The sequence below is a fragment of the Macrobrachium rosenbergii genome, chromosome 2 (genome assembly GCF_040412425.1).
Source record: "Macrobrachium rosenbergii isolate ZJJX-2024 chromosome 2, ASM4041242v1, whole genome shotgun sequence".
Taxonomy (NCBI): Eukaryota; Metazoa; Arthropoda; class Malacostraca; order Decapoda; family Palaemonidae; genus Macrobrachium; species Macrobrachium rosenbergii.
Window position 1 is genome coordinate 70,845,660 of NC_089742.1, and position 18,402 is coordinate 70,864,061.

Genomic DNA, 18,402 nt, shown 5'->3' on the forward strand with positions numbered 1-18,402 from the left:
GGGTTGTTGACCTGAGCCTAGCTTAATCTGACCGATCAACTAACTTTCCCAGTTTTCTTTGGAAAACTTTAGTTCTGTATTTTTACAAATATAAAAAGTTAGTTGTGGATTTTTATGGAAACTACATAGTCTGATATTTATATGTTTGTTATTATGTCGGTAAGGCATGAAAAATTTCTTCCTCCAACAAATTCAGATATTGGCATTGGATTGATTCCTCAGTTTTTTCCTCTTTTCACAATCCTAATAACATTATCACACTTTTGCACAATCGAGTTTCGGTAGTCATTAATTTGTATCCGGTTCATTAATTATCTGATTCTGCGTTTCAGGAAACGCGGGAATTAAATTGTTAACATTTTCTTTAAGAAATTAAAAATCAAAACCAGCAAGTTCTTGATCACTGAAACCTTCAGGGAACCTTTTTAAATTTCACCATATGTCCTCTTTTCGTCTTTTTTTTTTTTTTGTCTCAATCTTACCATTGAACCCAAGTCTTCTGTCCTTGGTAATTATGCGTTTCTTCATCAAGGGACAAATCATATTCACTTATATTCATCCGATTGTAAACATTCATATGGCCATTAACACAGTCTATTCTTAACAGATATATAAGTTACCATGATTACACATGTAATGTTTATATGGTCATTTATTTTTGGATCACTTTGAAAAACGCTCGGAGAGAAATTCGATTTTTACTGAAATTTATTTTCTTTATCACGTTGTATTTCACTGCCAGTATTGTAAAAGTTATGAGCTATTGTATTAGGGAGATTGTGTACTTCTCCCCTACACTGATACGCTGTTATTTATTAAGTCCCTTAAAACAAGACATAATGCGTTTTAGTCGAGGACAGTCTCGAGACATCAGATCTACCTATCAGTGCGGACTATAGTGATACGGTCAGTTATATAAAAACAAATTTAGTTACATAAAGTGCACACAGACGACAGTACTAATCTTGAAATAATTGTTTAAAAATATGATAACATTATTATAAGTACTACAACGAAGTTAGCCAACCATTTAAGCACTATATAGGAGTAATATATAGAGGCTGAATGCAGGATTAATCCTGGCTGAAATCACGAAACTGCACTTGGAGGCAGAGACTACAGTCATTAACTCGTTGCCCCCAATTAAGGCTGATTTGACCCTCTGTACCTTATACATATGTATTTTGTACGTAGAGGGCTGAACTCTGGTTTTATTGCACTTAGTGAAGTCGTTCCTTTCTCCCAATTAATTTAACACTTTGGTACTTTGTATGTGTACACGTGAACTCGTATAATAACTTGACCATATCACTTAGCAGCAGTTGCCAAGGGCAAAGTTCAAATACGTGTTGTGTTGGAGAAGTCCATGTGTAAATATACTCCTGTTCCTCGATTCCTCGAATTTCTTGGGTTTCAAATTCATTAAGGTTCAATGTTAAACTTCTAACTATTAATTTTCGTTTCAAATTAAAACAATTATTTTAGAATTTGAGGGAAGTTAATCTATTTTCCGAAGTATTTGATTATCATTTCGAGATAACTTTCTATCATTCATTCATTGATTATAATCTGATAAACCCGGGTTTTCAGAACCTTGTTCACTTGTAATTTTTTGCGAAAATTTCAGCTTTGATGACACAGGTAGGCAATGACGTATTTTAAACAATACTATATATTGTAAATTTATACCCAACAACCATTTGGTCACTCTGTCAGCCCCAAGTAAAACACAGAGTAGTAGATGGAAGATTTGTATCTAAATTTTCAGTGAACAACTCCCACATTTTACGTCAATATAACAGCACTTCATTTAACCTACGCATACCATTTTCTTCATAGTGTTCAGTACAACAATAAGGTAAAAAATACCAAAACATATATTGATAGTTTACTTTAAACCGTTATTGCGGTTAGGACATAAAAATGATATTTCCTTATCTTATGATAAGTGCTTTGAACGATTCTGACATTCGTTTCGTTAGCAAATAAGTACTATAAGAGATAGACCTTACTCATAGATCCTACAGTTGGGGGACCACAGTGGGAAAGCTGGTTTTTAGGGCTGGGGAAATCACAAAACGAGTGAAGTACAGATACCTTAATCCCACTAAAAGTTCTCATTCAGATTAAGGAAAGTTTATGGACATGATTCCGAACTAACATCATTCGCTAGCGTGATGAACTAGTATCCTAGATTAGGGTACTAGGTTAGAACATTCAAAACACGCATTAAAACGTAGGAAAAGGACATTTTAGATTTTGTCGGTTAACATTCATCCGTTCACTGTTTTGAACTCAATTAACCTAAGTTAATTAGTGGACAGGAGCGGCCAAATAAAAATAGTCTAGATCGGCGTAGGTTAGGCCGATCTAGAATATTTATATAAAGCCATTTCTGTCCACTTGTTCATGTATCCAATAGGCTGAGGACTTTTTCGCACATACATATATATGACTGTATTTAGCAAGAATCCATTGGTACCAGGATTATCCTGCCTGTCTTGTCTGCATGTAAATATGATTTGTTTGTGTAGGCCTATTCCAGTAGACTAGAAGGAGGGTCTAACATCCTCTTGCAATTACCTGTGGCTATGGCTGGTCTATCTATTCAAGGTTGTGGTAGAACTATAGGTATTGTTTTATAAGTTGCCAATACACGATATGAAATTGTAACCTACATTATTTAAAAGAGCTCTATATCAAATTATGACTTATAAGGTATGTCAATACCAACCCCCCGCCCCTCCATAACTAATATGGCAAAATTGTAACTAGTAAACACCCCTACTTTACGTGGTATTATTTTATATTGGCAACTTATGAAATTTTACCGAACTATATAGTAGCTCCGCGGCGGCGACTGCCTTTAACTTAACTTTTTCTACAGTTTTTTGGATGCTAATTATGAATTTACCTTTAATTTTTGGCTCTCGATTGTAATTAACCCCTGAAGTCCATCCAACAAGGGTTTCCATACGCGATCTTCACAAGCCAGAGCACCGGTACGTCTGTTTTGAATGGTTCATATCCCGTCTGGCAAGTGCAATAACTTGTTAACATATTGGTACCCCCAGGCCAGTACTAAACACGGCGAAGGACATTCCATTTGGCCGACAACAAACAGATGCACCGCCAGTATCAGAACCCATAAAAGTGTAGAAAAAACCAGTTGAAAAGGTAAAAACAGGTGCGGAGCTAATATATAGAATTACCAAGTATGTTAACAAGGTACAGTAGTTAACTAGCAGCAAGTGAGTGAGGGTTGGTTACCCTTCTACTCACCTGACTAACAGTGTCACCTTTCTTTAAACTGTCATAACTGTCTTGTTTGTTGTAGCTTACAGTTATGACTTCTAAGAATGATAATACCTGAAGATTCTCCTGCTTGTAAGAATGATGAGCAAAGTTATTGAGTGTGTGGAAATGTGTGTACAAGGTTCATGCCTTTTGTAAACAGTGACCATAGTTCTTTCTATTCTCTGAGGTCAGATCACCTCATCCCTGAACTGTGTGGAGTGTCTTGCTTGGTCCTGCCAAGTGGAAATACTTTTCAAGGGAGAGGAAATTGAGGAAGGTGCTGACATCATCCACTTAGCAACACATCGCCATACACCCTTGCCTCTGTGATTTGGATTGTACCTGGCCACTCTCCAGTTCTCCAGTTCTAGGAGGGTATGCACTGACCACACAGCAATCCACTTCTTTTTCTGCAACAACAACTTGAAGGCATCTAGATGACGCTGAATGATTCAACCAAAATTTCCTCACCTACATTGGTCTCAGTGGACACCACTGCTTTTGCAGATGTTTCTCCAACTTAGACAGTGCATATCACCATCACTCTTGATGCCCCTTGTTCCTGCTTCTCTTTTGTTCCTAAGGAATTACAAATCATTGCCTTTTATGTTGGAGTATTTCCCATTGTGAGCTGGAAACTTGTTGAAACATGGTACCGAGTTGGTTAATTGGTGGTAGGTTGGTGAATGGGATGCATTCCCCCACTCACCTGACTTAAGCCAACATTTTCCTTTGACCATTGTTGAGGAAAGACATGTTGCTGTATTCTTGCTAGCTGACAAATTGAAGCTTTTTTTTATGTTTGCTGTGTATATGGTGTTTTGTTTATGTTTACATCATGGATGTAAAAAAAAAAAGTGAACTACATAGTTGTGCTGAACATTAGAGATTGTGTTGCTGCTTTATGTCCTTCTTGTCTGTAGATCCTCACCTGTTAGGTCCTTAAAGTTAAGTTCTTTCTGAATGGTAGGAAGCGTAGCCCTGTCGCTTCCTGTTAGGAGAGTGTTGGCTGGTCTTTGCAATGGAAGAAGTGGCAAGAAAAGGACGAAGGCCAAAAAGATGGCCTCCAGATGTTGGGGGCAGAAATAATCCGTCACTGACAATGTTGATCTACTATAACAACTTCTGTCTGGGCTGTCCTCCTCTCCCTGCCTGACCTGTTCATTCTCTGGCTTGGTCCAAGAGAGGTATAGGTATGAAGGTGGTAGATTAGTACCTTATCACAAATAAATTTGTTAAATAAGAAGCTGATAGTCAAGGATACTTAAGAATGAGTGTTTTATTAACATTAGAAACAAGTCATTGGCCAGTGTAGTAACGCACTTTTTGAGCCATATGCTGCCTTGTACAGTTTGCTTTATTTATTTGACACTGGCTGTAGGTTATATACAGTAGAGATGAGATGCAGCCTAGATCTGCTTAATGAAGGTACTTGTAAAAAATCTTTGTCATGTGGGTAAAAAGTTCAGCATGTTGATTCATTTGTTCCTATGGAAACACAAGCCTACTTTTATTTAGTATTCCTCAGCACAAGTTAAAATCACTTCTTGAAACTTTGTATCAAGGTAGTTAACTGATGGTAGCAGGTTGAGTGGAAAAGACCCCACTCATTTTCCATTACAGAGTGCTTTTTTGTCAGCTGCCATCAAGTGAGGCCATCTTGCTGCTCTTGGTAACTGCCCACCTGAAACTGTGTGTGCAATAGAGGGTTCATGTGCAAAAGGCTGTTGCATTACTACATATAAATGTTTTGCCAACCTGCATGCACATGATTTTGCAGATGCTTGGGGTGTTCTGAATCATCCAAGGCTACTGCTCTGCACTTGCACAATAGCACACATGACAGCTTATCAGTAGCTTCTAGTTTGGTTTTGACTGGTCGTATGAAGTCTACGAGATGTGGACTACAATTTAAATGGTTACAAGTCAACCTAGAGTTATCATACAAAAGATTACAGTATTGTGGACAGTGATTATGAGAGTACCGTACCTTAAAATAGTAATTGAGTGGTTGGTAACACAAGGTCTGAGTGTTCACATCCATAATCCAAAAGTGCTAATCAGTGCAGATTTGTGTGTTAGCTTCTCTTTTTGGAAAAAATCTGGCACTTGATGTAGGAAATTTGTTAGAACCTGAGGGTTTTTCCTCTCTCAGAGCTCCTTTAGACAGAGATTGAACAGAGAGGTTTTTTGGCTCTCCGTGAGCTTAGTGACCTTGGGAAGTAACCACTGCCTGGGTTGAACCCATGTTGTTGTTAGAGCATATTCTAGGATTCACTCAGGAGGTGAGGCAGTAGTTTTGACTGCTGTGGCTCTATTCATTAGGAGGTTCCCTGGTACCCAGCAATAAAGCAAGCTATTTTCTTGCCATTGACACACCAGAGGAAGTTTGACTTGCACAAAGATACATAGTCTACTTATGTCAGCATTCATTTCTTGATAAATTTTGGCTCAGCAGACCAAATTGGTCTTAATTTCCTCTTTATATTTTATGAAGAGTAAAGATGAGCTTGTTAGCAGAAGTAAGGGTGTGTTGGAAAAGAATATGCTGAAAGTTATAGATGAACAGTCTTCAGACTTTTATAGTCGACTCTTCTAGGTGGAAAAGGTGCATGGCAGCTGGAAACCAGGCACAGGTAGTCCCTGGTTAATGGCAGGGGTTCTGCTCCTGGCTGAGCACCGCTAACCGAAAATCGCTGATAACTATGGTAATAAATAGTGTTTATGGTATCGTAAGTGCCAATAAGCCACTTATCGTTGCCGATAAACCACTTACTGATGCTGATAAACCCTTTACCGATGCTGATAAACCCTTTACCGATGCCAAAAATCACCTACCATTGCTGAAAAACTGGTTAACGGCGTCTTTAACCAAGTGCCGTAAAACTGGAATGCTGTTAACCGAGGACTGCCTGTATTGATATGATTCTGTTGAATGAATTTGTTTTACAGACTCTGCTCATGATGGAAACATCATGTTCTGTGTTTGATTCCATCAAAGAGGATTACTTCATGCAGTTGTGAGTCTGAAGGATATGTACTGTCAGGTGCCTATCCATCACTACTCCAGGAAGTACCTCAGCTTTTTCTGTGACGTCTGTCTTTAGCTCAAAGATCAGTGCTTCAGACTGACAACATGCGCCTAAGTGTTCATACATGTGTTCACATCTGTGTCAGCTTGGCACCATTCACAGGATATTATGCTTGCCATGGTACCTGGACGATTGGCTGATTCAGGCATCCTCAGAGGCACAGTTATTCCAGGCCAGAGACAGTCTCCTTGTCTCCTTGCATTTTGTCACAAACTTGGGCTTGTGATAAACTAGGAAGAGTAAGAACTCATGCCCAAGCACCAGTCAAAATATCTGGGCATGCCTAGACACAGCAACAGAGAATCTTTCCCTCACATTCTCCTGTAAGCAAGCTCAGGGAAGTGTCAGTGTAATTTTTGGTTGAAGCAGAAATATTCAACATGGCTTGGCATTTAACCCTTGGTCACCTCTTGCCCCTGAAGAGGCTCTTCCTGCATGGGTGACTCCACCTACATTCTTGTTAGTGGCAACTTAAATGACATTCATCACCCTCGAGCATCCTCCCTTCCCAGCTTGGGTCCTTGAACAGGACGATAAGGAAGGATCTTGCATGGTGGTTAGGCAGCAGGAACCTCCTTATGGGAGTTCCCTTGAACTCCCTGCATCCAGAATTGCTTTTGTTTTTAGATGCGTTGGAAGGGTGAGGCACAAGCCTGAGCAGCCTTTACTCCACAGGCATGTGGACAGAGGATGACCCTCATATGTACATCAAAATTTTGGAAATTCAAGTGTCACTGCTAGCCCTACAATCATTCCAAGATTTTGTAATGGGGCACTCTGTAATACAGTCTTGATGAGTAACAATATGACCATAGTGGCTTATGTCAACAGACAGGGGTAGATGATTTCCCGTCACCTATATCAGTTGGCAAAGTAGATGCATAGGTGGGCAAGAATATCTGCCTCAGTGGAGTTGTCCTTCGAGTACTTTTGTCCTTCTTGGGTGCTTCGACCATTGAAGCATAACTCATGTTCTCTGCAGCCTGACTCAGTGCTGTATGAGCCCCGGTGGGGTAGACATCAGACAGAAATCTCACACTTAAGACTGTCTTCCTGCTAGCCTTAGCCTTCATGAAGTGTGTTGGTGAGTGCATTTGTTCCTTGGTTTATGGTGAAAACCCAGAACCTGTCAGTTCCTGATAAGAGATAAAGCTTTTTTGGCTCCCTCTCTCTAGGACTATCTTGGTGGTGAACTGGATAGGATGCTTTTATGCTCAGTGAGTCATGAGGTATTACCTATGCAGGACCCAACCTCAAAGGCCAGTACGTAATAACAAACACATACTGGCAAGTACAAGAAGGTGGTGTTTAGGAACACCCTTTTTTCTGACTTTTTGCTGTAATTAGCCCAAATGAGCTTACAATTTGTCCAGCAAAGTGAACAGTTGTACAGTTTTGGCAAGAGCTAACAGAGTTGGGCAGTAGACTAATGTAGGCAAAATGAATAAAGATTAGGTAATGTACAATGCAGATTAATATTGATTTCTGACTTTTTGAGTTTCAATGTAGTATCATTATATAATGAAGTACCTATTGAAAATTTGTTAGTTTTAATTTACTGTAGATAGCAGACATCAGGATACAGTATTTATCTGTTGTAGATAGCAGACATCTTATGTCATTCTCTAATAATACCTTAGTTGAATTGATTAAACTGTGTGTAAACAATAGTAGCTCTGAATTCAGTGGGGAGTATTACAGTATGTATAATTCAGAAGGAGACCTTCTTTTAAGCTTGTTGTGTTGCAAATTATTGCTGCATCAAGTGAGTTTAATTTGTAATAAGTCTTTTCAGTTTTCATAATTAGTATTTTCATATGAGCAGCTTACCAAGTAATTGCACAGATAACATTTCTAACTCTTGCAGCAACTTTTTTTAAAATTCACGGTAGCGCTTCTGTTTAGTGTAGGTGACAAGCTGTGGCTCTGGTGTACACATTGGCGCCATTTGCAGCAGCTTTTTTGCTGGTTTTTCAGTTGTCTTAATGAATTTTGGTGAAGTATAATTACTTTGTTTCGGTAGCCAGCAAGCTTTTGATAGGTTGTCGTTTTTCTGAGTAGTTCCCTAGTTTTTTGCTGAATTATGTCTGATTCTAGCAGTTTGAGCACAAGCAATCCCCAGTTATCAGCGGGGGTTCCATTCTGAAGGTGTGATGATAAACGAAAATCGCAGATAACCAAAAATCAGCGATCACCAATACCCAAGTATCAGCGCCAATAAGTGGAAATCACCACATATCAGTGCACCGATTTTCGTCGCTAGACAAGCCCCTTAAAGCCGGGTCGCTGAGAACTAGAGACTACCAGTATTCGCTATTGCAGTGAAGGCAGATAGGAAGAGGGAAGCAGCTTCTAGAGTCGAGAGGCATTCCCTTAAGTTTAGAAGCTACACCTAAACCTAGTTCACAGGTTAGTCCTATTGCTCTCCCTACTGCTCCTATTGCGACTGTTTCTCCTACAGTATTCCTTGCCCTCCTGCTGTTCAACCTCCTACTCCCATGCCTGGCTCCTTGCTTCCAACCCTGATGCCATCACCGGTCTTGAATCCAGGTTTGATAAGAAAATTAACCAGGTAGTAAGTACAGTGGCAGAGTTAGGAGAGTCACTGAAAGTCATAATGGATAAAGTGTTTGTGGAGAAAGTGATGAGTGAGAATTCAGTGCAAGTGGAGGAGGTGGCTATCCATCCCGACGGTTCTCCTAGACAAAGGTCACTGTCCTGCTCCCTTGAACCTGGGAGAAGATATACCGGAAGTCTAAGGGAGGCCATTGGTGTTTGCCCACGGGTAGTCGCCATTTCAGCTGCTCCTGTTGCACAATCCCAGGTGTTGGCAGACAGCCATTGGAAAGGTATGACTTTGGAGATGCATCAATTATCTTCAAGCTCTTCCGATGACTACAGTGCAGACAGGAGGCGCCACAAACAGTACCTAGACTCTTCCTGACTTTTTAAGCGCCCTTCTGAGGATGTTGGTTGTCGTCCAGATCCACTCCTTATTAAGCGGTATAAGAAGTCTAGTACCAGTCCCCAGCCTTCTTGTAGTTATGCTGTGGACCCTTCTGTCGCTGCCACTATCCATCAACATCCACTTTTGTCTACATGGGACAGTCCGGAGGCCTTCTCACCTGAGTGCCCAACAGCTGAGCACCCTCACCTGGCTCCCAAGCAGTCCAGTGACGACTCACAAGCCAAACGTCTGGTGCCACTTCCCGAGCACCCAGCGCCAGCTCCTGAGAACCTGCATCTTGCTTCTGAGTGCCAAGTGCCCACTCCCAGGCACTCTTCACCTCTTCAGTCTGCTGAGAGACCACAGTCTCCTTCGCCTTTGCCTTTGAATCATGATGAGCCAACTCTGGCGCCAATTAAGAGGTAGTTAGCCCAAACCATGGACTCATTAAAGAAAGCTCCCTCTGCTCCCAAGACCTCTCAGGATTGTATCCTGTCCCCAGTCTCCTCAGAAGAGGAAGAGGTTGACCAAGAACCTGCGCCTCCCTCGCCATGTGCAGCTTTGTTGTGGTATTTTTTGGCAAATTTTCCCCTTTTTTGCCCCAGCTGCCCCAGTCTCCCTTGCTTCGACCTTTTTCAGGAGAAGTCAACCAGCTGAAAGGACCAGACTCCCTAAGATGGTACTTTCTTTATCCCCTAGGAAGTCCTTCAAGGAGATGAGAGACTGGCTTTCGGCCAAAAGGGAGCAAGGCAAAACGTCTTTCGCTTGTCCTACCTCTCGCTTGATACACAGGAGGTACTTTTCTTATGTGACCGGCAAAGCTCCTTCTTTGGGAGTCGCTGCCTCCTCCCAAGAGGACTTCTCTGGTCTCATCGACTCTTCTCGCCATTCTACAAAGATAATGTTTTCTTCTGCGGAACTAACCATCTAGTTAAAGACATTTTCAAGGTTTTTGAAGTCCTTAGCTTTCTGGACTAGACAGTGGGCACCCTGGCTAAGAAATAGAGGACTGCCAGGATCTAGTGAGAGATATTGCCTTGGACTGGCTCGGGGTTTTGTCCTGTGCTAACAAAGCCATTAGAGATGGTTCTCTAGAGTTTTCCTCTCTATTTACCTTGGGTGTTCTAAAGAAAAGAGAGCTCTTGGTGCTCCTTTACTTCTAAGGGAGTCACCCAGTCTCAGAAGTTGGCTCTGTTTTCTCGCCTCTGGACCAGCAGCACCTCTTCCCTTAGGACACAGTGAAGGGAATTGCGTCAGATCTACAGATAAAATCTATGCAAGATTGTTGGCCCAGTTTTCTAAGCATGCCAAAGATTCATCTGCCTTTCAAGCCAGGACTTCCTCACCCCTCCAGCAGCAGACCTTACGCAAAGGTAGACATAGACCACAGTTCAGAATCCATGCAAGTGTCCGATTCATGCCAAGTCCGTTAAGAATAGCTCTGCCAAGACAGTGCCTAAAAAGTGAGAAGGAAGTCCTTCATTCACCCGTAGGAGCCAGACTTCTGGAGTTTTGGGAAAAGTGGCTGATATGAGAAGCGGAACCTTGGATCGTCAAAATTTTGAAGGAGGGCTGCGTCATTCTGTTCCTGGAGAGCCCCCCCCCCGTTAGTCACTTCTCCCATCACACTGACAGCATACTCGATAGGCTCCGAGACACATTAGGCCCTCTGGAGGAAGTTTCCTCTCTCATCCACGAGAGGGCCATAGAGGAAGTCGAGAACACCAGCACGGGGTTTTTACAACCGACTCTTTGTTGTACTGAAAGCATCGGCGACCTGGAGACCAGTCCTTGATGTGAGTGCCCTCAATCATTTCGTCTTGAAGACAAAATTCAAAATGGAAACAAGCCATTCAGTCCTTTCATCCATTCACCAGAACGACTGGATGATAACCCTAGACATGTAGGATGTATACTTCCACATTCCGATTCATCCTGCCTGCAGGAAATATCTAAGGTTCATCTTCCAGGACAAGTTATATCAGTTTCAGGTCCCTTGCTTTGGCCTTTCTATGGCCTCTCAAGTATTTACTCGATTCCTGGCTCCTCTCTCGAAATGGCTCCACCTAACAGGGATCAGTGTCAGCTTTTAGCTGGAGGACTGGCTACTTCGGTCCCTGTCGAAGGAAAAGTGCATGAAGGACTTACGCAAAATCACACAAGATCCTTCTTCTCACCCAGGAACTGGGCATTCTTATCAATCTCCAAAAGTCTCTGTTGAACCCATCGCAAGAGATCCTCTGTTTGGGGATGACTCTGAACTCTCAGATTTTTCAGGCTTTTCTGTCTCCCAAGAGCATTTCCAGCTGCCTCCAGATGGTCCAGAGTTTTCCAGCCCTTTCATCTTGCTCGGCTCAACAGTGGATGAGCCTACTGGGGACTTGGGCATCCATAGAGATGTTTGTCAGATTAGGCAGATTTCATATGAGAGTTGTCCAGTTTTATATGAAGGCCAACTGGGACAGGAAAAAAACAGCGGGGAATTGGAAAGTACCTTGTACAAGGACCCCGGATCAGCAAAGCTTACATATAAATGTGAGAGAACTGAAAGCAGTTCAGCTAGGCCTTCAGAGTTTTTCGTCCATGGTCTGCAACAAGATGGTAGTGGTACATGCAGACAGTACTACAGCCTTAGCATATATCTGAAAACAAGGTGGCACTCATTCCTTTTCTCTCTGCCAGGCAGCAAGAGATCTATTCCTGTGGGCGAAACAAAATCGAGTGACTTTGGTTACCTGATTTATCTAGAAGTTGGATGTTATGGCAGAAGAGCTAAGCCGTTAGAATCAGGTCCTTCCCATTGAGTGGACCCTGGGTCCCTTGGTTTGTCTGGATCTTTCGGAGCTGTGGGGTAGGCCAAAGATAGACCTGTTTGCCACCTCCAAGAACCATCACCTACTAATCTGCTCTCCAGCCCCAGACCCTCTTGCATGGGCAACAGACGCCATGTTGCAAGATTGGTCCAATCTGGATCTGTAAGCTTTTTCACCCTTCAGCATGGTCAGGGAGGTGTTAAACAAGTTTCAGTCACATTACAATGTAGCTGTGATACTCATAGACCTGTTTTGGCCCCTGAGGGAGTGGTCCCCAGGCCTTCTTCAGCTACTGGTAGATTATCCAGGACTCCTTCCCCGAAAACCGTCTTTACTCAGACAACCCCTCTTCAGAAGACACCATCAAGGATTGTCTGCTCTTACCCTGACAGGCTTCAGAATGTCTGCAAGCTTGTCTGAGCAAAGGTTTTTCAAGGGGAGCTGCAGAGGCTATTGCACAATGCAGGTGAAAATCTTCTAGCCTCATCTACCAGGCCAAGTGGGCAGTTTTCTGTCGTTGGCGCCACAACCACAATGTCTCTTCTTGTGGGACCTCTGTAATGCAGATTGTTGATTTCCTCCTTTATCTGAGGAACTCTAGGAATTTGTCTTCCTCCACCATTAAAGGGTATCTCACTAGGCTTAGCTTAGTATTTAAACGTAGAGGCTTGGATCTTTTGTCAATTTCAGATATTAACTACAGTACCTGCTTAAGTCCTTCAATGCGACAAAACAGAGAAAGGACAATTTAGTCTCCTGAAATCTGGATGTGGTCCTGAAATGGCTGACCGGTCCAGCTTTTGAACCCCTTCATTCTGCTTCCCTTAGGAATCTCACTTGCAAAACACTTCCTCCTTGCATTAGCCACAGCTAAACATATTACTGAAATTCAAGCCATTGATAAAAGGATAGGTTTTTCCCAAGGAGATGTGGTTTGCTCCTTCACTCTAGGCTTTTTGGCCAAAAATGAGGACCTGTCCAAGCCCTGGCATCGTACATTTACCGTTAAGAATTTAGTGGATGTTCTCAGTCATGAGGAAGAAGAGAGAGAACTCTGTCCAGTCAGAGCTCTTAGATACTATCTGAATAGGACAGAAAATATCAGGGGTCCATCCAGTAACCTCTGGTGTTTGGTTAAGAACCCTTCTCGTCCTCTCTCTAAGAACACCTTGTCATTCTTCCTGCGAGATTTTATTTCAGAGGCACACTCCCAGATCCAGAAGGATGTTTTGCCAAATTTTGAAGTGAAAGCTCATGATATGAGAGCGGTATCGACCTCTTTGGCTCTCAGGCATAATATGTCCCTGACTTCCATTATTCAGTTGACGTACTGGAAGTACAGGTATATTTTCACTTCCCACTATTTGAAGGAAGTGGAAACTGTGATAACTGCAATTCCTTGGGACCATTATCAGTGGCTGGTATGGTATTGGGTGAGGAATTATAGGAAGCACTTTTTTTCTCCTACTATGTTCGCCTTGGTGTAGGGTTTTCTAGTTTTGGGGAGCTTGGGGTTACAATGTACCTGGAGTATCCACCAGTCTTAGTGGAGAGGTTGTGGTGTTTTTTTCCTCCATTGCAAAGCTCCCACGTAAGTAAAGGCGATCCACGGCTCAACAGCCATGCCGCCACGGGCAAGAAAACAACAAGCATTACATTCAACGCTGGCAAATTTTATATTTCACAGTCATTACCATGCCTTAATGTTTTGGAGTAGAATATGTCCATGTAACCCATCTCCATTCAATGTGGGATTCAGCTATGTAATTACTTGGTAAGTTGCTTATATGAAAATGATATTTTCATAATAAAATAATGTTGCATATATACTTACCAAGTAATTACAAAGCCAGAGCCCGCCTTCCTCCCATCTTATGGACATAAGGGCACAAACAAATTGGCTTACCTGCCAGATTGTTTCCTGTGTTCCCCAATAGTGGGCGGGGCCTATCACCTATACAAAACAGAAGAAGCGCTACCGTGAATTTTAAAAAAAGCTGCTGTGCTAGTTAGAAATGTTAGCTATGTAATTACTTAGTAAGTATATATGAAACTTTATTTTGAAAATGTCATTTTCTCTACAGCACCCCTTGGTGCAAGATTGCTTCAGGTGTTAGAAGTCCTCAATACAGTATCCTTTAATATCCTAAAAGAAAAACCTGATTTTAAGTATGTACAATAGAGAAAACATTTTATATCCTCACCAATGTAAACTGTCTTAGCAACGATTTGTACATAACCCACTGGCCCAACAAGACCATACATCCAAATGAGGAAACCACCAGTATACCCAGTAGTAACTCCCTGTGAGTGGTGAAAATCATACAATAATGTTAGGCGTGAGTCACATGACAGTCGGACACTGCTATGCTGCTCACTAAGCCAAGAAACTGCTTGTGAATTTTTTACCAATCAAAGTGCTATTTCCCCTGTAGAGACCATGGTATAAATGAAGCAGGACCCCATTCCCTTAATCAGTCTTACCAGTTACCCTGACATTAGGAAGAATAAAAAGAATTGCTACAAATTAACTCTTACAAGCCATGCTGAACATACACTAACAAATCCCCTAGACCCAGCAAACTTTAAGGTCGGTCAATTTAAGAAAAAAATTAATGAAAGGGGAAGATATGCAAGTGTATATGGTATAGATATATAATTATAAAAATTTTCTGTACCTACCACAGGAAGTTGAAAGTGAATAAGCCCTGCAGGGACCTCTTTACTGCAACACTCATAAAAATACCAGCTAATTTGATCAAGTTATATATGTATGTGCTTTCTGATACTGCGTATTGCAAAATCACAATTACAGTTAGCATTATATTGTAACAGATAACTAAAAATAAAAAACATTACCTGAGTTTACTTATAGACGAATATAAATTAGACATACCACCTGTAATGCGATGTGGAAATGTAGCACCTTCCCTCATGAAATCTTGTAGGTGACTTATTATTCCACCCCCTTGCTGAGCTAAGCTCTGTGTTGCCATAAGAGTTGCCATGTTGTTATTTAGGCCCATATAATCAATCTGAATGTTTTCCCAAAAAAAATTCATTCTAATTTCATGGCATGAAATAATAATTCTCACATGATGATAGCCAGACCCCACCCTATGTGATCATTGTCGGACCCAAGGGGTTAACCTCGACTGAAACAGTAATAATTTTCAACAGTATTGTACAGTACAGTACAGTATATCACTTTCAGATCTTCCAGGCCTGTAGTGTCCTAATTATTTTAAGAGTATCTTTGATGAATATAGATTTTCATTTTCCAGGGAAAGTGTTTGTAAAGCTGCACTTACATCAAAATGGCACTAGCTCGGTTCCAGTCACTTTTCCGAACATCAAGAGCAGCTGTCATTGGCATGATTCATGTTAAACCTCTACCAGGTATGCAGTTTTCTATGTATTTTCAAATTTAATTTTCTCTGAATACAGTGTTCCCTTTTCTTCAAGTTCCATATTCTATATGTTTTTACTGATGTTCAAAAAATACATCAACTAACATTTGTGTTATGAAGAAGTTTTTTGTTGCATTTGTTTTACTATAAAAATTCCAATCATCATGAATTTACAACATTGATAGTAACATTCTTCTTTGGTGATAGGTAGTAATTAAGTATAGTAATACAGAATGGTAGAGGGATAGTTGAGCCATTCTCAGAGCTAAATGAAGTTTATTCACAGGAAGGGCTTATTAACCCTTAAACGCCTATTGGACGTATCATACGTAGACTAAAATTGTCTGTTGGGTGCCGAGTGGACGTACCGTACGTCGACTACAAAAAATTTCAACCTTCGGTCAACTTTGACTCGACCGAAATGGTCGAAAAACTCAATTGTAAGCTATGTAGGTTATTTGGGGCCTCTGGCCCCTCATCGTGAGACATAATCTCCTCAAATACTCAACTTTCTCACGGGAGAGAGAGAAACGCGCGCTTCCTTCAAATCTTTATTCTCTCTCACAAAAAATTCAAAATTCAAACAGCTTGGGGAGAACGTAACAGGTTCCACAGTTCTTTTTTATAATTCCCAGTTCACTCAAAAATTCACAATAACGGTACAAACAAGATACAAAACACAATTGGTACATCAATTTACAACTTCAATATAAAAATAGCAAGAAACTCTGAAAAGAAAGGGCATAAATACGACACAGCACAGGGTGTGGGTAACTTCGTAAGGCGTCACCCTAATAAAAGGCAAAACAATAATTGTTTTGCAACACAAACACATATATACCTGATTAAACACACTCCACAATTGTCATATAAGTAAAGTTTAGCAACACTCAGAAAATCTACTTAAATTTCCACATACTGATACAATGTAAACAAATAGGGAGCGTTCTTTTAGACGCTAAACGTACATTTTAACAAACGTAAACACAAGATCGAGAGCGTTCTTTTGGACAAAAAAACATACATTTAACATCCTCCCCACCATAGGAGTGTGTCAACACTTCTATCATCATAAGAACCTCCACTACAATCTCATAACCTGAAAATTACAAGTCAAGTTTAACAGGTACTTTAATAGATCTCCCCCTTCAGGTTTTACCTACAGTAGACTCAGTGATTGATTCAACTGGGTCCATGGGATCCCCTACAACTGGATTTTCCTTTATTATTTCATCAGGGAATTACAAACACTTTCCTCACTGATATCAGAAATCTCTAAATTGTATAGGTTTTGAACAGGTCTAGTTACAAATCCACGTTTAGTTTTAACCTTGGCACTTCTCACCATTCCATCCTTTCCAGGGTACAACTCAGTAATAACTCCAAGTGGCCACAGCAGCCTAGGCACTCTTTCTTCCTTTACTATTACAACAGAACCCCCTAGTTAAATTACAATTAGCTTTGAACCCCTTTACCATGCAAGGCAGGTTTCTAAGGTACTCGGATTGCCAGATGTTCCAGAATTTCTCCAACTGACTCAGACGCACAGCCTCTCTCACACACAAATCCTTTGAGGTCACACCTGAGGCAGAGTCATCTGCCAGTTCCACCTGAAAACCTGCTGAACGACCAATAAGAAAATGAGATGGAGTAAGGGGATTAGCAACATCAGGTTCTTCACCTACAAATGTCAAGGGTCTAGAATTGATACATGCCTCCACCTCATGAAGAGTGGTTTCTAATTCACTCCTAGACAATGTCTTAGTGCCCAACGTCTTTCTCAACGCAACCTTCACTGATCTAATGAGGCGTTCCCACCAGCCTCCCCACCAAGGTGCATTAGGTACAATAAACTTCCATTGGGGGGCCATGGGGCCATAATGTTGCTTCAACAGGTTGGAGGCACCCAAAAAGGTTTTAGCATTGTCAGAGTAGAACACAGAAGGTACCCCACGTCTAGCCGTAAACCGACGAATTGCCAAATTGCAATCAGTAACCGAGAGAGACTCAGTAAGCTCTAGGTGGACAGCTCTGACAACAGCACAAGTAAAAAGAAGAATATACAACTTCTTGGAGGGAAAATCAACACAAAATAAGGGACCAGCAAAGTCTAGACCTGTAACAGTGAAAGGAGGGGCAGATTTGACTCTTAACTCAGGAAGGGGAGCCACCGGCTGGGAACAGGCCTTGGCTTCACATCTACGACAAGCGACACATTCTCTGCAAACCCTCTTAGCAATCTGACGAAGACGAATGATCCAATAATTGTTTCGCAGAGTGGAAACAAGCACAGCAACACCAGCATGTTTAAGCAATCCATGCTGGAAACGAACCAACAACAAAGCAATGTAAGTACCAGGGACAATGATAGGGTGCTTACTCTCAAAACTCAATTCGGCATTCTCTAAGCACCCCTTTATCCTCAGCAACCCTTCCTCATCTAGATAAGGATCAAGTTTGACCAAAGGGGACCCCTTAGGGAGGGGTTGAGACAAAGCCAGAGCATTTATTTCTTTTGCAAAGGCCTCTCTTTGAGCACAGTAAAGCAGTTTGACCTTGGCTTTCATCAGTTCTCCATAAGTCAAGGGACCACCAGCTTTAAGGGATGAAGCGTTACAATTACCAACAAAGGAGCTCCATCGGGAAAACTCAAACAAGGGCTGATCAGACTCAACTGCAACACAAACAGTGTCTGTTTCACATTGCTCTTCTCGTGTGAATCCCTCTCTCGCATCTTCCTTAAGTAGGAGAGATGAGGTGCGGAGCCAAGAAGGACCCACTAACCAGACATCAGACTGTGTGAGTTGCTCCGCATAAACACCTCTCGATATCAGGTCTGCGGG

At 41.5% G+C, this 18,402-nt stretch overlaps 1 protein-coding gene across 14 annotated transcripts in view; it reads left to right on the top strand.

Annotated features, from left to right (window-relative positions):
* The first annotated feature begins 1,499 nt into the window (after nucleotides 1-1,499).
* LOC136848194 (uncharacterized protein F13E9.13, mitochondrial) overlaps nucleotides 1,500-18,402 on the top strand; it is a 122,502-nt gene continuing 105,599 nt past the window's right edge. For 2 of the 14 annotated variants that reach the window (XM_067120516.1, XM_067120591.1), the window contains exons 1-2: nucleotides 1,500-1,641; nucleotides 15,434-15,548. In XM_067120516.1, coding sequence (XP_066976617.1) covers nucleotides 15,467-15,548 — 82 coding nt within the window. In that variant the 5' untranslated portion in view covers nucleotides 1,500-1,641; nucleotides 15,434-15,466. Of the gene's footprint in view, nucleotides 1,642-1,703; nucleotides 1,859-2,062; nucleotides 2,088-2,134; nucleotides 2,237-2,373; nucleotides 2,512-15,433; nucleotides 15,549-18,402 lie in introns of those variants that run through there. The other 12 variants (XR_010855976.1, XM_067120561.1, XM_067120509.1 and 9 more) reach the window with 10 other exon arrangements.